Source organism: Durio zibethinus, chromosome 1 (genome assembly GCF_047325235.1).
Source record: "Durio zibethinus cultivar Kanyao isolate XHJ-2024 chromosome 1, ASM4732523v1, whole genome shotgun sequence".
Taxonomy (NCBI): Eukaryota; Viridiplantae; Streptophyta; class Magnoliopsida; order Malvales; family Malvaceae; genus Durio; species Durio zibethinus.
The window spans coordinates 4,007,683-4,033,444 of NC_143162.1; the positions used below are offsets into that span (position 1 = coordinate 4,007,683).

Consider the following 25,762-nt stretch of genomic DNA (forward strand, 5'->3'; position numbering starts at 1 on the left):
TTCCTCATAACTTCAATTTCTTTAGGGTTACAACTAAAAAAAAAAAAGAGAAAGGCAATTTTGAAATTTGGTTAGGTAAAACACAGAGTAAAAAAGTAGCAGCTGTATTGCTTTTGTAAAAGAAATTATTTTTCATTTAATTATACTAAGACATTGTAAGAAAAAATTGTAAAAAAACAAATATTTAATAGGCATAATAGAGTAATCAAATATACAATGCAAAAAATCAAACATTACATAAACTTAACAAACCTAAATACATAATAAATAAAGTAAAACAACATATAAAATAATTTATACTAATCTAAAAATTAAATATCCAAAGAACTTCAACAAAATCTGAGACAAAACAAACTCTGAGACAACAAAAAAAAAAAAAAAATCAATTGAAAACAAAATCATAACTTCATTCAAATAACATGCAAAACAAAATCTGAATCTAAAAATAAAAACCAATTACAATAGCAATAAAAAAAAAGCATCATCAAAGAAAATGACAACTAAAAACTTTTTAATCCAACACAGAACATGCAAAGATAAAATCTTAAAAAAAAAAAATACATTCATAACAACATACAAATCTTCCAACCACGTAACCCAAACACCATTAAACAATCAAATTTCATTGAACAAAATTAAAATTTGTAGTACCAATATCATCATAACAAAACTTAAAACAAAAAATCCACATCCAATTAAATAATAACAAGAAGCAAATATTTTCACCCAAAAACGCTTGAAAAAAAAAAGAAATAATGAAAGAAAAAACTCACACACAAAACAACATATAAAACAATTCATACTAATATGAAAATTAAATATCTAAAAAAATTCAACAAACTTTGAGATAAAAAAATCAATCAAAAACAAAATCATTATTTCATTCAAACAACATGCAAAACAAAATTTGAATATGAAAATAAAAAATAATTACAACAACAATAACAAAATTGTCAAAGAAAATAATAACTAAAAACTGATTTTTATCTAGCATCAGAACATGCAAAAACAAAATCTTTCCAAAAAAAAAACACATTCACACAAACCTCCCAAGTATAGAACTAAATCCTCATTCAATAATCAAATTCCATTACACAAAATACTATGTTTCTATAAAAAAAAAATTACAACACCAATAAAAATAAATAATGTCAAAGAAAATAATAACTAAAAATTGAATTTCATCAAATATCACAACATGCAAAGAGAAAATCTTCTAAAAAGAAATACATTTACAACCACATCCAAATCTCATAACCATAAAATTGAAACCTATTCAATAATCCAACTCCATTATACAAAATAAAAATGTGTAACAGCAAAATTCTCTCAACAAAACTTAAAAAAAAAAAAACTCTATGTTCAATTAAACAACATAAAAAAACCATATATTTTATCTAAAAATGCCTTAAAAAATAAGGAAAAAAATCAAGAAATACATGCCAAAAAACATTCTTTTTGACGCCAAACTTTTACTTTTTGAAACAGTAATAAAAACCTCAAAAAAAGCTTTGAAATTAAAATTAAAACAACCTTGTCAAACATAAAAAAAAAAAAAAAAAAACCAATAACCTGTTAAAGAAGCTTCTGCTTTTTGGTCCCAATCAAATATAAAAATATTGTAAAACATGTCACTTGTTCCCTTGCAAGTGTCAATGCCGAATCCCTTAAAGATACTTTTTTACATAAGGGAGTATTGATTACAAATTATAAATTATTCAACCTAAATAATTTTAAATTGTACGATAGAATAAAAATTAAAAATTTTATTTCTTTACCGAACAGAAGATGAATAATAGAGGAATCATTTTACATGTTAAATCATTAAAAGTAGTAGTATTATTTTGAAGATAAAAACCCTACTCTTTACATAACAGTAGAGAGTATGCGTGCGGCTTATACATGTTGAACGGTTCATCTGAAAATAGAATCACTTCTTAAACTGATAACTTCTCGAGCTACCGAACAAATCTCAAAAAAAAAAAAAAAAAAAAAGAAAAAGAAAGGACTAACAGGCAATAGTTCCCTGTTTCAATTTCTTACGGCTTTCATTTCTAGCAAAAAAAAAATGACAGATGCCACCAATAAATCAAGAACCATAATCTGCATAGGAGACATCCATGGTTACCACAACAAACTCCTCAATCTTTGGTCCAACCTCCAATCTCAAATCGACCCAGAATGTTTCAACACCGCCACCGTCATCTTCCTAGGTGACTACTGTGACCGTGGACCCGACACACGCAAAGTAATGGATTTCTTAATCTCTTTGCCGAAGCAGTATCCCAATCAGAAGCATGTCTTTTTGTCAGGAAACCATGACTTTGCTTTCGCCGGGTTTGTCGGGGTGTTGCCGGGGGAGTTTGAAGCGAAGGACACTTGGCAAGAGTATTTGGATATTGAGGAAAGAGAAGGGTGGTATAAGGGAGAAGGGTATGAAAAGATGCATTTGCAAGGGAGGAGATGGGCTGGTTGGATTAAGGCTAAGTTTAATGCTGCCAAAGGGATTGAGTACAAAGGTTCCATATATGATGCTGCTCCTACGTTTGAATCTTATGGAGTATCTCATGGATCTTCTGGTGATGCATCCTTTTTTTAATTTTGGATGTTTGGTTTTTCCTTTTCTTGTATGGCTTTGCTTTTGATCAAGGTGGTTTTTTAGTTTAAGGTTTATTCTTTGTTTTTTAGCGATAATTAAAAGGTTTTGGCTCTTCAATGATAGTTTGGATAGTTCAATGGTATATGAAGATTGACATTCTTAGATATTCATTTTTCAATTGGATTATTGTGTTTGATACTCGGTCATGCAATTTTAACTGAGATTTGGGGTTTTGAGGTATGGGCAAAATATTGGGTGGGAAATGGATTCTTGATTCATTCATGGTATGATTCTAGGTTATATATTTTTTAAGGAAAGAATGATTGTATTAGATATTAGTTAGGTTTTTTTGGATTAGAATTATTCTCCCTTATATATGTCAAAGTTTTTTTTTTTGCTTGGAAAATCTTGATTCCGTATCTTTACTCTAAATTGAATGAGGAGTTTTTTTTGTCTACAGATTTGATTATGGCTGTTCCTGAAGATCACAAGAAATTTCTAGCTGATATGGTTTGGGTTCATGAAGAGGTATTCCTTTTTCAGCTCTAGTTCTCTTCTGTCTTTCTTCTCTCTGGTATTCCTTCTTCTCTTTGCTTTTCTTAGCTTTTAGAACACTGAATGTGATCAGAATGTGCTAAATGCTTTAACAGCAAATTGCAGAAAAGTAAGTTAGAAGCACTTCTTTAGTTTCCTGGAACAATAATGTGCAGGTTAGCTATGATGTTATATTCTGAACTAGAGTCAAGGTGGATACTTAGTTGGTGTTTTCAATGTGCAGGATGATGTCTGTATGGGGACAGAGGAAGGACTTAAACATTGTAAATTGATTGCTGTACATGCTGGTTTAGAGAGAGGTAAAAATGTCCAAGAGCAGCTGGAATTTTTGAAAGCCAGAGACAGCCGTGTGCCCAAGGTAACAGATCTCAGCGGGAGGAAAGATGTTTGGGATATCCCCAAGGTAATGAATGGTTCACTACCTATGACACAGCTCTTATACATCTTTGACATTGTTTTTCTTATGCACACACACACACACACACTTGATATTCAACTTCTTAATTACTACTTTGCAGCTTAATTTTGGAGGCTTAATAACATGATTCTCATGATACAAAGTTGAGATGTAAGTATTGGTGTTGAATATCTTGCAGGAGCTAACTGAGACAATTGTGGTAAGTGGTCACCATGGGAAACTTCACATAGAAGGTCTTAGGCTGATTATTGATGAAGGCGGAGGAATGGAGAGTAATCCAGTGGCTGCAATCGTGCTTCCTTCAATGAAGATAGTCCGTGACACGGATAATTTTTCTTAGTTTCAAGTTTCTAGAAGATAGTCATCAGATATCCACTTGCTTTCTGACTTCAACGAAGCATATGATCCCTTGTTCTTGGGACATTAAGTATCTCCAAGCCGGTAGAAATAAAAGTGAATTTGGATGCACTTATTAGGTAATTTTTCTTCTAATCTGTTTACTATATCGTCAATTTACAGATTATATGGAAACCAATTACTGGTTTTTAAATTTCCTAAATGGATAATTCTGCAAGTTGTCCATTATGTTAATAGCATATGTTCTGTATTGGATGGTTCATGTGGGTTGGAATTTTGGATAAAGAAGAGACATATCAATGATTATGTTCAGTAGGTTTTGGGCTTTTGGCTCAAGTAGATTTTGGAAAGAATTTATGAAACATCTTGGTTTTGAAACAAGGCAAATGCACAAAAACTGCCGTCCATCCTTTAAATTGGTTAAAACTTGAAAGACTATATGCCATATATACAACTTTTCATCACAACAAAAGTTATTGAACAGAAATTGTGAGTGGTTTTAAGGATTCTATGAAACAAACACAATGGCATTTAAGGTCATATCAAGATGTGGATTTGTATATTTTATAATCAATGTTGCAATATAAAAGAAATGAATAGAATGCATCCCTTCCCTTTGTATTCCCACAAAGGAAAAATGAAAAATAAAAAAGTTTTTCACTCGTAGTCAGAACTTTCAGAGCTTGATCCATTTCGTTTATGACCAACAGCACCATCGGCCACAGCTCCGTTTCTCTTTGAATCTTTTTTATCCTCTTCATCTTTGCTGTATTCACTCTCATAATCATCATATCCATCTTCATCCTGCTCTTTCTCCTCAATCCCCTCTACCATGGCAGCTCCCTCTTCTGACAAGGAACCTCTCAACCTGCTCTGACTCCGTTTCAATATTTTGATCTTCAAGTTTGTCTTCTTATCACAACCAATCCAAGAGTCACACAAGCAGAAAGCAATCTAAGTTATAATTTGCCTCAGCAGGAGCCTGGAACTTGCCCATTACTAACCTTGACCCACTCTCAACATCTTCTCTAACGGCTGCATTTGTCTCCTTCAGGCTTGCCCGACCCTTCCTTCAACCGTTGCATTTCTTTAGATGCCGCTGTTATGGCCACAGCCTCATCCATGAAGCTCACCTTCTGGGAGATCCAAACATTATTGGAGACAGATTCAGCAAGCAGTAACCAAAAAATCTCCTCCTTGTGGAAGAGGAAGGAACATGAGGAAGAGCAGCAACAAGGCCACTCGCACGCTTGAGTGTGATCCAAGCATGCATTGTGACAATATCACCCTCTTGTATCCCCTCTTCACCTTCTGTCTTCCACGTGAAATCAATTGTCAAGGAAGGCATCATTCCTAGAACCAGCTCCACATCTTTGGTTTCAGCAGTAGATAAACCTGCAACCTGAGTAGGTAGTTCAACTCGAACTTCCAAGGTCCATGTCACGAATCTTGAAACATTCATACTTTCTGCAACATAATGACAGGGAATTTTCAAACCAAAGAACAATAGGAAACCGACGCAAAATTTCAACAATGACGCGTCCTATGATTCATGCATGTTACATCACAACATCAAGGCAATATCTTGTTTTATAGAGCATTTGCCAATCTGTACAAGCAACAATGTAACATTTTCACCACCTTTCTAAGATGATTGAACCTTTTCCAAGAGTGAAAATTTTCAATCTGAAGTCTCTGAGGCTTTAGCTAATGAATCAGGGTTTTGATCAAATAACTTAATCCAAAAAATGATCAAATGGTTGAGATAGAGTGTGTCTTATGATATAGAAAACTAACCAAGCACCAGACCAATATAACCCAAATAGTAGCCTAGATATAGGTGGCAACATAGAATTACTGTAGATGCATCGAGACTCTTTAGTAAGTCAAAAAAAAAAAAAAAGAGTAAAAAAAAGTATATCTCTACCTTCCGTGTTATCTTTTTGACCATGGCCTCATTAAAATGAGGCAGCTGTAGAAAGGGTGCAACACCTTCACTAGATCCTCCAGCAATCTTTCGAGCACTTAGCGGAAGTGCCTGATTCAATCAATAAATAAATAATTAAAAAAAAAATCAATCACTTCGTTGAAAGATATAGCAGCTTTAGAAAAATACCTCTCTCTTCTAATAAAAATAAAAGAGAATGACTAGGCATAACAGTATTAGAACAAATAGCAGTGAAGGCCAAAGCTGTAGAATTATTAGAAGAAAATGTTTACAAATAGGGATTTGGTTTGAAATTGTCAGTGAAAAGGCAGGAAACAAAACTTTGACATGTTTGGTCAAGTGCAATAGGAATAAAAAAATGACTTGTCAAAGGTGCACACACATTGGCAACAGGTATGATGGTGGTGCTACACCAAAATGTAATATTCCACTTCAATCTCTAGTAAGCAATACAGCCTGCTAATTTTGGGTCCGTTTAGGAAGCTGAACGTTTTAGAAGAGAAAAACTTGTACTCACCTATATGCTAAGGATATGCAAAAGCAAACAATCTAATATTTATGCTGAATAGACATACCTTCTAATTAACATTTTTTACTTTGATATGTTGCAAATGACTATATAAATGGAGGTAACTAAACATAATATTGGCATCAAAAGTGGCACCATTAAATCATTCACAAGGAAAACCCCAAATTTTCAGACAAACAAATAGATTCCAAACCAAGGAACATATATAGACATACCTGAATGATATTCTGAGAGAGCTCAACCACACCAATCACAGGTCTTAACCATCCGTCCCCTTGAGCAGTTCGTGGTATTAATGCCATCTGTATTCATATATAACATACTGACTGATACAACTTCCAAAGAATGCAGAATATATTGAGTTGCAAGCATCACTTTTTCAGAAAAGTAGAATAAGATGGCAGAGAACCTAGTAAACATACTCACACAGCAGTGCCTGCTACAAAGCAATACGGCTTTGCAAGCTAGGAATTTCAAAACATTAGGGCCTAGCGGGCATGTTAATTATCTACAAGATTATGATTAGGATGAGGGGCTGCAGTGGATTCTGAGACCAAGTTGTTTTTTTCCACTTCTTCACCAAAGAAGCTGAAGATAGTAAAGGCACTTGATTTCTTAGACAATCCTTCAAAACCCTTAGATGCCCCAATAATACCAAAAATTTTCAAGAACTGTTCTTATCAAAATGTTTGAATGTGGATGAATGTGCGAGAGAGATGATTTTCAAAAATTGGTGTAACAAATTCATTAATGTGCTAGTAGAAGAGCTGAGAAATCTAAATTGGCCTTCATTAGTTCCTCAAGAAGGTGGGGTGAAAGCTCAAACATGCATCTAAAATCACGCAGCCAAGCTGGAGTCAGAGCTGCAGACTTATGAGTCAACTAGGCTTGGATCAACAATTCTGCCTGAAAAGTGGAAGGTAAGGTAAAGTAGCAAGAACCATAAGACCTAATTCAGAGTGCTTGAAATAGTAAGATACTAAATCAAATAGAGAAAGGAATGAATGTGAGCCACCTTTACTAAAGCTGGGTGCTGCGTCCAAAACTTGGCTTGTTCTTGACCAACATTCTTGAGGTCCAAGTTCAGCTCACTCCTAACCAACACAAATAATTCTGAAGGGGTTCCCCATCACTTCGCTGAACTGGGATTTCCATGAATTCTGAAGCTTTAATAAAGACATCCAAGACCTTGCTGCAGAAATAAACAACTATTAAGAAAACCAAAATGAAAACAGGAGCGAGCCTTATTGAACATGATCAACAAGAGAATAATTTGGGATAGCTTTTAGATTGACACTCTGACTTCAAGTCTCTACCATGTCAAGCACAAACTAGGAATAAGAGAAAAGGAGCCTGCCATCAACCTAGTTGAATTGTTGTCTGCTGGGGAAATTTTGAGACATTACTGAAAAAATGTCATTCCAAGGTCTCTATGTATTTAGAAACACAAAGTAATAGTTATTTATGATTGTTTCACACTAAACATCAAGTAGCAAATCAATATGGAGGAGAATCATACCTCGGAGCTAAAGAAGCTTTCATGAAGTAGTAGTAGGTAGACAATGTTTGATGCATCACATAATTTCCAGTATATTTAGCTGATCTTGAGAGATATATAACAGCCCACAATAAAGGCAGAAGAATGCATACTCCAACTATTCCCAGCAGAAGTATTCCAGCGGATGCTCCATTATTCATCAGAAATGGAGGTAGGGCTATACCCATTTGAAGACCATAAATTATGAACGCAATGAAAATTGGCAAAAAATTCAGAATCAAACTCTCTCATTCAGGAACTGGTATTCTGCCAGAATGAAAGATGAAACAAGAAGTTTGTTACCTGCCTGCCATCTGCGTGGCCTTCTTTTCAAAATTCTCCCGAGAGACTGGTCTGGCAAGGCTTGATAAGCCTTTGAAATGTATTCAACAAAATACTCCTGGGCTGATGAAAGGGCAGGAGGAAAAAGTGGAGAGGTATTAGGTCTTCAAAAAGAAAAAAAGAAAATCAATATGCAGCGAAAACCAGATATGGAAACAAGAGTAGTGAACAACAAATAAAACCTATAACATGGACCTGGATCTTTATCAGGACGATACTGTATGGAAAGTCTCGTATACGCCTTCTTTATGTCTGAATCAGAGGCCCCAGATTCTAAATCAGGAAAATAAAATGAATCGAACCATGTTCTACCATGAGAAACAGCTGAGGCACACCACGTGCAGAGTATACAATGTCGATGAAAAAAAACAAACTGATAAAAGTAAAGGTTGCTTGCACTGATATATCATCCAGATATTAACATATGAGTTATGACCATTCATTCCACATTAACAAAATCAATTAGGAGAGAATGCATGTCTGAACTTTCTCAATCCACACATGACATTAAGTTCTATGCCTCAAACCCGAATTTCCAACATATAAAGGATGAGGTAGCAGCTAACTACAAGATTAATAATGTTCTCATCAGATATGAAGAACAAATGGAGTACCTCATGAATTGTAAGCTTGATGTAGTATATCAGCATCACCATGACAATCCAAAGAAGTACAAGGGTCAGATTACTATATGTTGAGAAGTTCGATATCTGCAAAAGCAATCCAAAGTAGCACAAATACTACTCAAATACCATTCCTGACAATGAATAAAGTGATATTGGAAGCAAATTTACCCGTCTGAAATTAGATTTCCTATACTTCCCGCAGCAAGAACACACGGAACACTGGCATTGGATAGTCAATTGTCTTCTTCGAGAATGAACATAATATCATAACTAGAGTGTACGGCACCAATGGCAGAGCCATCCCATTATAGTCAACACAAGGATAGGGAACAATGCAGTGTTCTCCTCCGACACAGCCACATCGACCTTTTCCCTTTAAAAATAGAACTCAACGAATTGTTTTCTTCTTTATATAACTCTGTTATAATATTTTGACAAACGATCAACACCTATGCATTTCTCTTACCCATTCCAAACAATCAAAAAGATAATCAGAAAAATACAGCTAAAATCTTAATTCAGAATATGAGAATTTCTGTCCAGCAAGGAAATAATTTCGGCAGAAACGAAAATTTGTTGAACTTGAATTAGAAAGGATTGGGGAAAAAAAAAAGGAAGATTGATTTATTTATGGTTTATTTTGTTGTTATTAAATCTTATTAATGTTAGAATAGTTTGTCACCGTTATTAAGCATTTAATCTACCAAAATTATTTATTAAAAAACTTTTTATAATGTAAAATAATATAATTCACTGATATTCTAAACTACAAAAAAAAAAAAAAATGGATTGCACCAGTTAACAAAAGACAAGAGAAAAAGGAATAAGCCCCGTTGATTCCAGCTTCTTGAACTACGAGGAGGAGGATGGGGGTTTGATTAAGACCTTTGTTTGAATTTGCATTTTTTGCGTCAGAACAAATCTCCCAGAGAGGATGTTGCGTCGGTATATCAATGGACCACATTCCGATTCTCTACTTATCAAAAATTAAAGTATCTTCCGCAGTCACCCTGCAACATTTGCACTTGGTGACAGGCCTTGGTGGTGCCACAGCCCTCCGCTGGGATATCGAACCCAACGCAAATACAAAATAGAAAAAAAATGTTCCGAAAAAGAGGGGAGATACTCAGATGACTCCATTCTTCATACTATAACAAACAGCAACAAAAGATGGGCATATATCATGACAGATTTCGTACGTTAACTCAATTTATTTAGTTGGATTTTTTTTTGAAAAGATAGAAAATGAGAAAATAAATTTATATCAATTCATATCAATATATGTTGATTTAAATTCAAGTCTTGTCTTTTTCTTTTATATTAATCTCAAATGTATATTTTAAAAACGAAGGTTATATATTTAGTATTTTCACTTTGATATATATGTTTTTATCATTAGACTTAACATTGATTAAATGTAAATCAAATTTAGTTGTTAAATTTATTCTCCCTAGTCCTTCATCTGGTAAAAAAATTTTGATTTTGAATTAAGATCTTCTTTCCTTTACTTCTTATGAGAATTATATCCTCCTCTGAAAAAAAAAAATTATCCTCCCTAACTCTTTTTTAAAAGGTTTGAAGAGATTATTGTGATACCTTTCAACAATAATTTTTTTTTTGTTAGTGTAGATATATCTTCATAATTTTTTACTTTTAAATTAATGAATTTTTTATATAAAAAATTACTATCTAACTATGAAAAAAAATAAATATTAACATTTAAATATAAAATTTATTAAATATTATTTATTAAAAATAATTATGTAAACTACTCGAATTAAAATAAAAACTCAAATAAATAATATTTGCTATATGTGGAAAAACCGTCAGTCAAATGATAGTTTTTTTTATGAGATTTTATCTTAATCTGAATTTAGAGTTTGTAATATACAACTGGTTAAATAAGATACGGTATTTTTTTTTTTACAATATAAGATAATCTCCATATTTAGTCATGTACTATAATAATTCGTAAAAATCAAATTAAGAAAAATGTAAATGCCTTAGTGAGCGCGCTGACTGACTACTGTTAGTCTATTATTATGAAATAGTATTAGGAATTAATAATTTAATAAATACAACTTATTTTTTCATCTAATAAAAAAAAAGTTATGCCTACAAACCAATTTGTCTTGAATTATAATTAGCATAACTCTTCCATGACATGATTATTTGATAAATTCAAATGAGCTTATACTAATTCATGTATATGTAAATTAATTCATAATTGTAATATTACAATTAAATTAATAATTATATATTATGTTAGAAAGTATAAAAATTTAAGATAAAAATAATGAGACCAGTAATATTATATATCATTAAAAAGTACAAAATCAAAAGTGAGATTAGGAATAATTTTTTTTTTGGAGTGGATGACAAATAATATTTTTATAAAATACATGCAACTTAATTCGCATTAAAGAAATTTAATTTTGATCCAATTTGTTTCGGTAAAAAGAAAATTACCAAAAAGGATTAAATTATAAATGCTAGAATGGTGAAGTTTGATGGCAAAAAAAACAAAAGGAAGATTTTTCATTTCATGGAAGTGAAAGTGGATTTCCTTATATTGTGAAAAAGAAATTGAAAAGAGAAAAAAGATAAATAAAAAAATAGAAATGACAACCACATGCTTCCCCAACCGTTCGATTCTGATCTCTTCTTCTGCTTTCTAAGCTGAATCCACGTGGCGGGCCATCGGGGCCAATCTGATTAAAATAAAAAAAGAGCATAGAGTGAGATGGACGGTCAAGATTGAGTTTGGAATCGGTCCTACATTTCAAATCTATTCCCCACACCCATCCCCATGCAATTCTCCACTACACACGTAGCAGTCCCGTTCATTTCATTTCCTTCGAAATTTTAAAGAAAGAAAAAATCTAACTGATATTTTTTTCTCTTTCACTCACACGACTCTCGGTGGCCTTGGAATTATCATTGGCGATATCTTCTCTTCTCTTCTTCTCCCTTTTCGGATCTGCCTGTTGTCATTTGCTCACCTTTTCTTGCCTTCCAAACAGAAGTAGAAACAAAAAATCGTGGAGAAGAAATAATGATTTATAGTGCATCTGGTATACGGTTACCTTGTGTGCCGTCTGTGTACAGGTTCAGTCAGTCAAGCTTCAATGGCGCTCGAAGGAATATCAGTTTCTCTCTTTTGTTGAAGAAGGATCAGTTTTCTCGTATTATCTCTTTTCTTTTCTACTTTTTTAAGCCTTTTTGGTCTTTATATGATTCTCTCTCTTTCTCTCTCTCTGCATATATTTTTCATTCAGCACCAAATTTGGTTACTTCTTCTAGGTTTTATATAACTAATCTAATCTTATTTTCCATTTTTTGGACTAGAAAAAGTTGTTGATGTAACAGTGATGGGTGAGCTTTAACAAATTTATTTACTCAAACTACGATGCTTGATTTATCTTTTTTTTTTTCTTTTTATTTTTTATTGATAAAGTTAGAAACGATGGCAAAAAAGAGTTGAGTTGTAGTATGATCCAAACGGAGAAAAATTAATGTGTTCAAATACGATGTCGTTTTCTTAATGAAATCCGTAATTAAAGTATTAATAGTTAAATCTTCTTTGATTTACTCTTCCGCGAGTATTGATTTGTTATAAGCGTAAATGCTGAAAAAAAAAAAAAGGATTTTTGAAGAAATTGTCATCATGATTCAAAATGTTACCACTGAATTTGTGGTAGTAGAAAAAAATTACCATGAAGAAATGTCTGATTTTTTAAATGAAGAAGTAATAATTGTAAATCAAAGGAAGCTTAGTTTAAATGTGAAAGGGGAATTGTAAAAAAAAAAAAAAGGATGATTTTAGTGTAAGAGCAGAAAAACTTGAGTGGAAAGAAATGCTTTAGTTTTGCAGCTAGGGAACTTTATGAAGAAAATAAAATCATTACTATTAATAATTTTTATAGGTGTATAACTTGTTGCATTATTTTCAGCCTTGTTTGAAAGTCATGGTTGGATCATTCCCTTTTATTTTCTGAGCATGCCAATATTACCCTTGTTTCTGATTTCTCTTCTTCTGTAATGAAGATGGATCTGTATTTGTTAGTATAATTTAGTACTGTCAAAAGAATTCTCTATGGGTGGTGACTGCTTTTATAATCAATTGCTTTGAAGCATGTGGGGAACTGATTTGATGCTTGCTTGTAGGGAAGATCTTTGCGCAAAAGTCTTCTTATGATTCAGACTCTTCATCCTTAACTGTTGCTGCATCCAAGAAAGTTCTTGTTCCTGGTGGTCAGGGTGATGGTTCTTCATCCTTGACAGATCAATTGGAAAGTCCTAGCACTATTTCAGATGATCCACAGGTTTGCGATTTTCTGAGAATAATGCAGAATGTATGGAAATATTACACTTCTGGAAATATTACACTTCCAGTTTTAGATTGAGTGCAGTTGAATTTTCATTAGTTTATATGTAGGGTAAATTGAAATATGAAAATTTGAGATGGTGTTGATGCCATTCAATCTTGTTGGTTCTCTAAAACAGTTTTGACTTCTTGTTGAAAACTTGAGGTTCTAATTCTGAGCTATGACTCTTTTGGAAGAAAAATTCTTATAAACAACATAAAAGGATGTGGAATAAGGTTGGAGAATGGTATGTTAGTTTTTATTTTTGAACTTCTGCTTATTAGCAGCTAATTTTGATGCTCATTTCAGGTTAACAATTCAAAATACAAGAGTGGATTTTATCTTTCCCATCCCTTTATGATTTTATTATAGGTAATTCATGATGTAGAGAGTGAAAAAATGCAAGATGATGAGAAGGTTGAGGTTGAGGAGCAAGAATCTGTTCCATCTGTGCTTCCAAATAATGATGAAGAAGCTTGTGCTAAGGAGCCATCTGTCCCTTTAAACAGGAAAGTAAGTACTAAGAAAAGTGAAGCAAAACCAAGATCCATTCCCCCTCCTGGTGCAGGACAGAAAATATATGAAATAGATCCAACATTGTTGGGTTTCCGTGAACATATTGATTACCGGTTAGATAATCCTCTGTTATTTACTTGTATATTGGTAATTGAGTTCAAAATATTGAGTCTCCTCTGGCCTTTACAAGCTACAGGTTTTAGTTTCTAGTTTGTTGGTTTGTTTCTGCTATCTTTTTCACAGTTGGTTGTACACTGTGTCTTCCTATCTGCACTTTGCCAAACTTGCTCCTGGTTCATGGAGGTCCATATTGGTATCTGGATAGGAACACTGCGAATAAATCTGTATTTTCATGTCTCCTATTAGCAGTTAACATTTATTCTATGATTTTGACAAGCAGTGATTGAAAGAGCACTCACTGTTACTGTTTATTACGTTTATGTGTCTGTTTTCCTTAACTTTAGGGCCTTGTGTTGGTTTTCTATTTCTATTATTTAGTTGTTTAACTAGATTTTATCTGGTTGGAGTAGTAGGCAAGTTGCTCTGCTTTCCCTTTCATTGCCTAGAATCTGTAATTGAATCAAATATGGTTGATTTTTAAAGTGCATTAGTACTTTGCGACTAGCTTAAATCACTAAACCAATAAGCTGCTTATGGTCTTATGTTTATATGTGCATTCGAACACCAGGGGGAGGAGTTTCACTGTGTTGGAAAAAGATCCTAAAAATATCAAAATATTATGCATCTGATTAACTTGTTTGTTTTAGGAGTCATTTGACTTGGCAGCTTAGTTTTGATGGTTGATATGTTTCTGTTTTCACTGCATGGCTCTCAGGTGTTATATGTCTTGTAATATCTGTTTTTTTTTTCTCTTTTGTTGAGGCAGTGTTCTCATCTGGCCCTGCCTAATTTCATATTTTTATCAGTATTTCATTTTTGCTGCACTGTTTTATATCCAGAATATGTTAAGAACTGTCAAAATTTGTTTCCCTTGTACATTTTATCCAATTACAGGTATGCACAATACAGAAGAATTCGTGAGGAAATTGACAAGTATGAAGGTGGTTTGGAGGTGTTTTCTCGTGGCTATGAGAAGCTTGGCTTCACACGTAGGTAAAAATTTAGAACCCTTGGTGCAAGAAAAAGTTTAGAAATTTTATGACAACCCTTAGAATTAGTCCTTTCCCTATTGCGTCACTTTTATATGTTTTATTCATTTATTTGCATACATTGATTAATAGCTTTCTTGTTAGCCTTAATTTTTTGATAAAAATGTTATTCTCCATTCATGTTTTATGGTTGGAAAGTTGTTTTACCATAAGTTGATGTTGCTCTTTCTGATCATAATCTCATCTGGCCTTCAGTAAGACAGGAATAACCTACAGGGAGTGGGCACCAGGAGCTAAGGTTTGTTATGCATCATTTTTAAGATTTTGAGATTGTGACCACTTGATCTTATTACCTTCTGAAAAGTCCATTTAACTTCTTGGTGTTCTTTTTTTCTCTTCAATTATTGTGATTACTTTACTGCATATTCTTTTTCAGTCAGCTGCACTGATTGGAGATTTTAACAATTGGAACCCTAATGCAGATATTATGAACCAGGTATGTTATTTTTGCTTCTGCAAGAAAAAATACGACCTGTGCATTACTTATTAGTTATTAATTGATTTTTCCTTGTCTGTAAGAACTGTTCTACCATTGTGGATTGCTTAACTTGAAGTGAAGGACATAATAATTGGACAGCACTTTAGTAGGTGCACCTAAAAAATATTTTCTTTGATTTCTTTGTGAATCTTCTTCTCCTATACGTGTCATATGTTATGCAGTCACATGAAGGGGTTGGTGATGCAGACATCTCAAAATACCAGTAACTTCACTCTTGGTTTTTGAGTCAGCCTTCTTGCAATCTTATATCTATTGATGAACTCCAAATCATTTGAGTTGCTTTAATGAGCTCCTACCTCTCCCTGCTTTCTCTCTCCATCTGACCAATGTGCTTCAAGATTTATGCCTTGGGAAACTGTAGTAATTCCATTATCAGCTGTTAATAAGTTAATGCTTCTCTTCTCTAAATGGACATTATGGAAGAATTTAAAGGGCATTCAAGCTTGTGAGAAACCTTAGCTTAACATTAAATCTGAATTTAAATATGGATCTTTTTATTTTTATGTGAGCAAGGATAAGCTTCTTAATGGACCAAACATTAGGTGTATATTCTGGTGGATTGGTATACTTTGAAGTCCCAATCCAAATGGTAAAGTTAAGAAGATAAATCTTATTAAAGTTTTTATAATGAAGTGTCAAAAGTCACCTTGCCCATGTAACAATTAATTGTATGAGCAGATTCATGTATTTAATGCTGTGCAGTGTCAAGTATAAAGGGGAAGGTAACTGTGTTCTAAGTGCTTAGAAAGCCATGTTGACTTACATTGACAATGATGTCTTTTGCATTTTTATATTCTGTCTTTTATTTTTCATCTAGTGTTTAATTCGACAAATGTTAATTGTTTTTAACAGAATGAGTTTGGTGTCTGGGAGATCTTTTTGCCTAATAATGCTGATGGGTCACCAGCAATTCCCCATGGTTCTCGAGTGAAGGTAAATTACCTATGGATGAAAATAAATTGGTTCTTGAAAGTTGTTACATTTGAATGCTACTTGTTTACTATTTCCTTTTTCCACTTTTTCAATTCAGAGCAAAAAGAAACTTTTAAAAAATAGCAACTCTGTTCTTGTAAACCAACAATGTATTTAACCTTTTGGTATTGACCTGTGTACCAGGAACCTTCAAGTATGATGGTGTTTATACATTGATCCTATTGCATGTCTAATTGGCAGAAATCTCTATTGAATAAAAAATTGCAGTTTATCATTTGAACATTGCTTTGTACTACAACCTTCATGATAATTAATTTAACTTCTAATTCATGACACAAAGGTGTGGTACTAAATGATTGAAAAAGTTAAATATGTTTCTTTTTTTCTCTTTTATCTCATAAAGAATATTAATTGCAGAATAATTTGTAATATGATGAGGAGAACTTGTAATATAATGAGGAGAGAAATAGGGGGTGTAAGAAGGCTAGTTGCTAAGTTTGATAGAACGTTAGCTCAACATTTTAAAAATAATACCAAGTTTATATGAGTTGAACTAAGACTGTGCCTTTTAGTATTGTTAACATAAAGGTTTACCAAGGAATTAATGATGTGCTGTATCAATCTGTTGCAGAAGGTAATATCATATTAAAGTTCATCTCCATGCAGTATTTTTTTTTAAGCTGGATTGTTACAAAACAAAATCTATATATGCCCATCAAGTTCTTACATGCATATAAGGTCAACACCACCAAGGTAGCTAAATATTAAAGAATTTTAAAATATTCATGCTGCTTTCTATTTCAATTGTGATAATAAAACTTACTAATATTTTAAGCTCTTCATGTTGTATAACCTGCTTATAAGACCATTTATGCATATTTAAAATCCTTTAAAGAGCTTAGTGCAGGATTAATCTTCTGAAACTTTGCCAAAACAAATGTAATGGAGCAAAATACCATATAATTCTGCCTGTTAGTATGAAGTGTTGTATTTGTTGGCATTAAAGTATTTAATGGTTGGTCTCCAAGTTTAACAAAGTAACTCCCACCCTATAAAGAAGAGAGAAAGAAAGAAAAGATGAAGAAGAAAAAAAACGTTTCCCTTTTCTGGTGGACTTTTATGATTATGTCAATTATCATAAAGCTCCTTTTCTGTGTGTCCATTTTAACTTTTTGACCTTATAATTGTAGATTTGTATGGATACTCCATCTGGGATTAAGGACTCCATTCCTGCTTGGATCAAGTTCTCTGTTCAAGCACCAGGTGAAATACCATACAATGGAATATACTATGATCCACCAGAAAAGGTATATTTAGTGGTTGTTTGATCTTTTGATTTTCTTGGAAACATTAGATAACTTATTCTTTTCAAAATATGAGCTGCTGAAATATTTGGAGCCTGGGGAATATCAGAAGCACAAACTAGTTCTTGTGATAATTTTAAAATGATTGCATGTCTGTGAAGATACAGGCAAAAGCATGCATGCATGCCTGCACACATATGATTATGTGATCAGATAATGATTTCTCATTCATCTTAGAGTAAGTATATGCAAGGAGGTTGTTTTAATGAATGTCTTCCTTTATAGCCTTGATGTTATTATCAATTCCCTAAAAAAGGTTTTTCAGAGAACAACTTTGGTTGGTTCACTTTAATATATGACGTCAGTTTCTAAATTTTGGTCTTGCTTGTTCAAGTTTAATCAATGCGCAGCACGATCAACTTAGTTCAGTCTATCATGTGTCTTATCTCATATTCTTGTACTTTCTAATTTATTGTGACTAATGATATTTATATTGTGACAGGAAAAGTATATATTCAAACACCCCCAGCCAAAAAGGCCAAAATCGCTTAGAATTTATGAGTCTCATGTTGGAATGAGTAGCACGGTATGCATCTTCATTCTCCCTTGCATGTAGCAAATTGTTGTTCAACTCTTCTGTGTCTGTGCTCCATTGCATTTCTATGATTTATATAATCTTAAAGGAGGACCTTAAGTTGGATAAAAAATTCATTGAATGCTACCACGTGTGGGATCATTTTTTTATACTGTTTCTTTTAAGACTTACTATGAAGAAGCATTCCTGCAGGGCATTGAGACTGAAAGTTAAAGAAATAGTTTTTTAGGACACTAGATTTAACAGGAAAATTATCTTAGTATTATAACTATCAATTTTACCCCAAAAACAAAAAAGAAGAGAGAAACATTTCATCTTGCATTGAACATCTTAAAGAGTATCGAACAGTATAGCTGTCACAAAAGGCCTGTAAATATCGAAATGAAACTGTTTGTTCTATCCTGTGTCTCCAATGGCAGACTGGCCTTTCTTAAAGAGGAAGCCCATAAAATTAAGATCGCAAAAACCCATATTGGTGTATATGGCCAACTTTGGTTTTCCTTGGTTAAAGGAAATTAGGCTGTCCTTCCTTTCAGATGATGATAAATAATGAGTATTACTTTAGTAAATGATAATGCAAATGCCAAATAGCTAGTGATTTGGATCTCTGTTAACTGCTTTGTGTTTAGAAATATCTTAAATAGCAGTTACAAATCAATAAAATAGAAGTTGTGGATTGCATTTTGTTAGGATTCTTCAACCATTTCTAAAACCTATTAAGAAGCCTGAATTTGTAATTAAACTAAAATTTATCACTATTTTTGTATCTTGTTGTCTTTATGATAGTTGGATTATGAACTGAGGTGTAAAAAGGTCTTTATTTCTCTTGAAGTGGGGGCTGTATAGGACATGGTATTACAAAAGAATAGTTTAAAGAGCTTGCAGAGCTAAAAGTTTCTTGAATCTTAACCTTAGATTTCAACACCATTTAACAGCCACAAGGCCAAACCTGGGTTAAGAAAAAGGCCAGAAATAACAATGTAGTGTGTTTTAAGATGTTTGTAAAAACAAAAGAAAATTCTGGCAGCAGCTTCAGGTTTTCTTTTGGTTGTTCCATTTTGTTGGTTGTTAACATCTAGTTGTGCATCAATTAACTTTTAGCCTTATATGTTGTCTTGCTATGTGGTGGTCGTGGTGTGTGCATCTAATTTAAGATTAACATGCTTTGCAATTTCTGCTCCCTTTCCAATCATTTTGTAAAGTTTACTCATTCTAAATTTTCATTCATACAATTGTTCTTTGTCCCACAAAAACCTTCAAGCTTTATTTTCCATTTTACTATAGTTAATTCACTTCCTATTTCTGTTAATATTATCAACTCTGAGATGCAGGAACCAATAATTAACACATATGCCAACTTTAGAGATAATGTACTTCCCCGCATTAAAAGACTTGGATATAATGCTGTTCAGATCATGGCTATTCAAGAGCACTCGTATTATGCTAGCTTTGGGTATTATCTCCATCATAATATTAGCTCTAATCTATTTGTTTCTGTTTCTGTTTCTGTTTCTGAACTTGTACTAAACTGCTATGTTGTGGATATAAACAGAAATATTTCTTCAGAATTTAGTTATGGTTATGAAAACTAATACTTTTAACAATTTGCGTTTAATATGTTGCAGATATCATGTGACGAACTTTTTTGCGCCAAGCAGCCGTTTTGGAACCCCTGATGATCTTAAGTCACTGATAGATAGGGCTCATGAGTTGGGTCTACTTGTTCTTATGGATATTGTGCACAGGTAATAATTAGATTTGCAGGAGAATATCATTTCTAGAAACACACCCTTCAGCTTTATTTGCTATTACATTTTTTATGCAATTGTTCTCTTTTTTTCTCATTTTTTTTTTTTTTTACAAAAGATGAAAATAACTCTTTTTCTTTTCCTGCTTTTGACTCTATGCTCATCCTTCCTGTAGATTTGATGCAAATATGGCCATGGGATTGTAGTCTCTTATTGGTTGTTACACTTACTACGTGTTTTCTTTTTGCTTTTTGCTTCCTAATAGGTTGCTAGAAAACAAATCTAGGAGGGAGAAAACAAAGCCATAATTGTTTGGAAATGTTAAATGACTAATGCAATAAATATTCTAGTATAATTGTTCCATTAAAAGAAAATTTGTATTGTTTGTTCTAAAAGAGATTATATTTTAATTTTTAATTCTTTTAAAGTATTATTTGCTTTTCTTTCCAAATGTATTTTTGATTCGGGAAGCAAAAAGCTAATAGCAAAAACAGCAACCAAATGGTACCTTAGTGTATTGTTTTACAATGAAAATTTTATCTTTTGCATGTCGTTAACGTTAAATACGTTTCTAAGCTTTAGAAGCAAATTTTTATTTGAGTATTTAGTATGTTGCCTTGGAGGGGAGTCTTGGCAGCAACAGTAAGGTTGCTGCCATGTGACCTGGAGGTCACAGGTTCAATTCGCGTAAATAGCCTCTTGTGAAAATGCAAGGTAAGGCTATCTACATTAGACCCAGTGGGTCCGACCCTTCCCGGGACCTGCGCATAGTGGGAGTTTCACTTTCCGGGCTGCCCTTTTTTTTAGTATGTTGCCTTGAGTAAGCAATATTTTGCTATAAGTCTCAGTTAATTTTTATTCTTTAGTTAAATTAAGTTACTAATTAATTTCCTCATCCATGTATCTGACTGATGTTTGATAATGCAGCCATGCATCTAATAACGTGTTAGATGGATTAAACATGTTTGATGGAACTGATGCTCATTACTTTCACTCGGGGTCAAAGGGTCACCACTGGATGTGGGATTCTCGCCTTTTTAATTACGGAAGCTGGGAAGTATGTATTTCTGCAGAAACTTATCCTAAAGAATAGCTTGTTGAAAGATTTTGGCTTCCTCCCATCCTAGTGTAAATATTAATTCTTACTTGTTGCTTTAGGTGCTAAGGTTTCTTCTTTCAAATGCAAGATGGTGGCTGGAAGAATATAAGTTTGATGGGTTCAGATTTGATGGCGTGACTTCAATGATGTATACTCATCATGGGTTGCAGGTATTATCTGAGTGATTTTGGAGATTTTATATTTTGCTTGGTGTTATATAATAAGTTACTTGCATGTTCAGATGTTAATTGTTGAAGTTTTGACTTTATGTTCGTATAGAGAAGGGTAACTAAAGTAACATTTGGTTCTTGCAAGTGGTGAAGCATCATTTCTCTATGTTTGTTTCTTAACTAAATTCTCTTGAGGACTAGAGGGTGTCAGGGTAACTTCATCCTTTTATAATGTATTACCACAGCTTAACATTTGTTTTCCTGAACTTGCTGTAGGTAGCATTTACTGGAAATTACACTGAGTATTTTGGATATGCAACTGACGTAGAGGCTGTTATTTATCTGATGCTGGTTAATGATATGATTCATGGGCTCTATCCTGAGGCTGTTACCATTGGTGAAGACGTATGTTCTATAACTCCTATTTGAATCACAATGAGCATCCTTTGAGATCATTTATCTATTCCAGAATTATATCGTTCAACTTAAGCCCTCTGTCTCTTCTACAGCAACATTTGTTGCCCTGGATTGAGTAAATGGAATGGGGTTTCAAAACATTTTTACATGATTTATGTTGATGCTAAGGGTACAAATGATTCATCACTTTTCTTAATGCATTAACTGAATCCATATGCCATGAATAAGTAGGTTACCCTGCTAGTAATTAAGTGAATTTAGAATTTTAGAATGAACTGAAGAATTGTTAAACTTTTTGCTGCAAAGTGAACTAACTTTTAATGTAGACCCAGATTTATGGAAACATAGAAACTAAAGAGGCCAAAAATGAAAATTCCAAAAACACTAAGGGAAGGAAAGAATCTCTACAAATCTTAAAATATCCTTGCTGTTTCACAAATTTCATCTTTTGTGCGAAGAATTCACCCAAAAAGCTACTAGCACAACAAAACATAATTTATGTTTTATCAGCATTGTTTTTTAAAGAATATTTAGTTGACAAAATGCTTTTATGGGAGGGATTTAGTTACAGACTTTTATATATTATTTGCAAAAAAAATTCTGAAACTTCTGTGAATATTCTGGCGAGACAGTTGGAAAGAACAATAGTTGAAAGGAATAATACTAAGAGGAATGCAATCAAGATGAGTAATTCTTTCTGGAAAATGTCAATATTTTTTATTTTTGTTATGCTAATCATGCAACTGTGTGTTACAGGTGAGTGGAATGCCTACATTCTGCCTTCCTGTCCAAGATGGTGGTGTAGGATTTGATTACCGTCTGCACATGGCCGTTGCTGATAAGTGGATTGAGCTTCTTAAGTGTGTAACCATCCAATTTAATACTTTTTCCAATGTAATAACCTTGAATCTACTAACTTGTGAAATGTATTTGATGTTAAACTATGTACTTTTTGCCTTGTTATATCATATAGGAAGAGGGATGAAGACTGGAAAGTGGGCGACATTATTCACACACTTACCAACAGGCGGTGGTTGGAAAAATGTGTTGCTTATGCTGAAAGTCATGATCAAGCTCTGGTTGGTGACAAAACAATAGCATTCTGGTTGATGGATAAGGTTAAATCTCTTCACGCTGATGCACTTGGAAAGCTAACTGGCTATCGGAAATGCTTTGACTTCACAATATTTTCTTTCCTTGGCCTCCAGCTATTAGAAAATTGCAATTATATTGTGTTTTGCAAAGTTAAATACAAACATAAAAGTTACCCTGTTTTTCATTTAAGCAGAGAAAATGCTTATAACCAGCCAAATTCAGCTTTATAATTTATAATATTATTAGCTTCAATTCCTTTTTGCAGGATATGTATGAGTTTATGGCTCTAGATAGACCAAGTACTCCACTTATAGATCGTGGGATAGCATTACACAAAATGATTAGGCTTATTACCATGGGACTAGGTGGAGAAGGATATTTGAATTTCATGGGAAATGAATTTGGACATCCTGGTAAGATCAACCATTGCTACTCTTCCTAATGTCTCGTCATTCTTGATCGTCAAATTGTAGAATTTGACAGTTCTTGAATGCTGTGTTATAATTTCTCCATTATTCTTTTTTCAGAGTGGATTGATTTTCCAAGGGGTGACCAGCAGCTTCCTAATGGCTCAGTAATTCCTGGGAATAATTACAGTTATGATAAATGTCGACGTAGATTTGATCTCGTAAGTTTCTGTTTCAGTTTATATTTTGCTTGTGTTACAATTTATTATCATACAAAGGCACATCATCTACTGGTTTCAAATTACAGTATGGAATCTTGTCTGATAACAAGCAATTCTATGTTTGGTAGGGAGGATGAAAAGGGGAAAAGACAGAAATTTTTTTAATCTAATGATTGAAATTCATGTGTTATTTGTAACTCAACCATTAGATCAAAGTTTTTTCGTTCCTTTGCTCTTTCTTCCCTTCCTACCAAACAGGTTGTAAAAGTTTGATAGTTATTTGATTTCACTTTCATTTGCATACTGGCAGCATTTTATGCACTTTTATTCACAATCAACTATCAAATATATGATGGCATAATTGATCCCTACAGTTGCTATGCATAAATGTCTTTGCTTTGTATTGTGTCTGTGAGTGTTCACGTCTGCCACAATACATTGTTGTATTTGATTATATGCACACAGGGGGATGCAGACTATCTGAGGTATCATGGGATGCAAGAATTTGATCAGGCAATGCAGCATCTTGAAGCAAAGTATGGCGTAAGTATTGATGGTGCTTACTGTTTTGTTGTTTTATATGTGCTGATGGATGGGATTAGGAGGATTTCCTAACCATACATTTTATTTTTTATCTTATTAGTGATCAATCACACTCCATTTCATGTGAAATTTTTAAGATAAAGGAATAATAATAAACAAAGAGAATGAATGAACATTAAGCAGGATAGAAAAGATGAAGCAAATATTAAGAGTAAGAGATTATATAGGTAATCATTAGTGATTACTTTCTGTTGTCACTTTAATTAGCAAAATGTCTATTATATTCTTTTCTTGAAAATGACTTAGTTTTGTTAAATGATAACCTTCTTGAAGTCATTCCTTGAAGCTCTTTGACAAATCTTATCGTTAAATGACTTCATTTAAAATTGTTTCAGTCATGGATCTTTAAAACCTTCAGATTCACCTATTTATGCATGCAGGCATGGCTCTGATTTTAGTAGATTCTTTCTCTTCAACATAAAAGACAGAAGAAAAGAAGTCAGAATTCATTATATTACTCAATTTTCAAGCAATTTCTTTCCCTTTATTTCATATTCCCTGGAATACAAAGTTTTACCTTTGATTTTGTACTAGTAGACTTTGTGTCGTCTGGGTAGCCAAGAAGCTCAACTTTCTGCTTGTTTACAATGTTAAATGATGCATGCTTGATTGTTTTTTCAGTTCATGACCTCTGAGCACCAATTTATATCACGGAAGGATGAAGGAGATAGGATGATTGTCTTTGAAAGAGGCAACCTGGTTTTCGTGTTCAACTTTCACTGGAATAACAGCTATTTTAACTACCGGGTGGGCTGCTTAAAGCCAGGAAAGTACAAGGTATAACGTTTTGTGGGTTCATACAGATGAAATTGTTTTCAAGCAAAATATTCCTCGTGCCTTTTGTTTTCCCACGTTACCCCTCTTGATTATTCATATCCATGGATCATTCATTTTGTATGGTTATTGATTCTTCAAATATAGTTTCAACAATGTTTATGCTGTTTGCCATCAGATGGTTAACATTTTTTTCCCTCTTCCAGATTGTATTGGATTCAGATGATCCATTATTTGGAGGCTTCAAAAGGCTTAACCATAATGCTGAGTACTTCAGCACTGTAAGTAAAATTCTCTGAAGATTTGTTTAACGAATTCTGTATTACTTTTCCTACATACCACTGTCTTCAACATCCGCTCAAGGATTTTCTAACTTCAACTTAATGGGGTCTTTTCCAGGAAGGATGGTATGACGACCGACCTCGTTCCTTCTTGGTGTATGCACCAAGTAGAACAGCAGTGGTTTATGCGCTAGTAGAAGATGATGAGCCAAAAGCAGTTGGCAAATCAGAAACTGTTGAAGAAGCAGCAGAACCAGTGGAAGAATCAGAAGCTTTAGACATCTAAACTTCTCTTTATCACAGAATCTCTCTTTATCACAGAATCTCGTGATATTGAAGTGGCTTACAGAAAGTCCTCTCGAGTAGTTGCCCCACTCAACACAGTATTTTTTGGTTTACAAATTGCGCAGGATATGTAATTCCATGAACGGGAGTTTCACTGCCTAGGAGATGAAATAATCACAGATAAAACCGTCTTAAATGCCGGGCATGCAAGCAACTAGTTACAGCGAGGTTAGACCTGAATTCATAGAAGATATTGAGCATCTTACTGCAATAGATATGCAAGATTGACGGAATAATTTAATAAATATAATCAGTATCGCTGTAGACGTTCGTTCATTTAATACATTTTGTTATTAGTTATGGTGGAA

General features: G+C 33.3%; 2 protein-coding genes, 1 long non-coding RNA gene and 1 pseudogene across 11 annotated transcripts; 2 read left to right on the forward strand and 2 right to left on the reverse strand.

Moving 5' to 3' along the window:
* Positions 1-1,931: 1,931 nt before the first annotated feature.
* LOC111310987 (tyrosine-protein phosphatase RLPH2-like) lies at positions 1,932-4,189 on the forward strand. The gene is made up of 4 exons (XM_022910367.2): positions 1,932-2,579; positions 3,060-3,127; positions 3,378-3,557; positions 3,751-4,189. The coding sequence occupies exons 1-4, from the start codon at positions 2,069-2,071 to the stop codon at positions 3,910-3,912; spliced, it is 921 nt and encodes a 306-aa protein (XP_022766102.1). The 5' UTR covers positions 1,932-2,068; the 3' UTR covers positions 3,913-4,189.
* Positions 4,190-4,466: 277 nt separating this feature from the next.
* On the reverse strand, positions 4,467-7,560 carry LOC111310593 (dnaJ protein ERDJ2-like; annotated as a pseudogene). Its single transcript, XR_016341532.1, has 4 exons — positions 7,422-7,560; positions 6,622-6,708; positions 5,857-5,967; positions 4,467-5,396 (listed from the first exon to the last, which is right to left on the reverse strand). The product of XR_016341532.1 is annotated as a dnaJ protein ERDJ2-like (transcript).
* A 162-nt stretch (positions 7,561-7,722) lies between these two features.
* Positions 7,723-8,385, reverse strand: LOC149520287 (uncharacterized). The gene is made up of 3 exons (XR_016341540.1): positions 8,247-8,385; positions 7,926-8,121; positions 7,723-7,836 (listed from the first exon to the last, which is right to left on the reverse strand). It is a non-coding gene; the product is annotated as an uncharacterized LOC149520287 (long non-coding RNA).
* A 3,380-nt stretch (positions 8,386-11,765) lies between these two features.
* LOC111311749 (1,4-alpha-glucan-branching enzyme 1, chloroplastic/amyloplastic) lies at positions 11,766-25,762 on the forward strand. 8 transcript variants are annotated; one of them, XR_016341547.1, is made up of 22 exons: positions 11,766-12,096; positions 13,079-13,236; positions 13,651-13,907; positions 14,809-14,907; positions 15,159-15,201; positions 15,340-15,399; positions 16,315-16,395; positions 17,586-17,702; positions 18,202-18,285; positions 19,626-19,747; positions 19,920-20,039; positions 20,970-21,099; positions 21,201-21,311; positions 21,588-21,716; positions 22,485-22,588; positions 22,702-22,846; positions 23,089-23,236; positions 23,351-23,451; positions 23,917-23,987; positions 24,676-24,831; positions 25,035-25,109; positions 25,228-25,762. XR_016341547.1 is itself a non-coding variant. In XM_022911416.2 (22 exons), the coding sequence occupies exons 1-22, from the start codon at positions 11,967-11,969 to the stop codon at positions 25,393-25,395; spliced, it is 2,616 nt and encodes an 871-aa protein (XP_022767151.1). In that variant the 5' UTR covers positions 11,766-11,966; the 3' UTR covers positions 25,396-25,762. The 8 variants fall into 8 exon arrangements, 6 of the variants coding, with proteins under 6 accessions (XP_022767151.1, XP_089615695.1, XP_089615701.1 ...); XR_016341549.1 differs by having other exon boundaries at positions 23,927-23,994; XM_022911416.2 differs by having other exon boundaries at positions 23,917-23,994.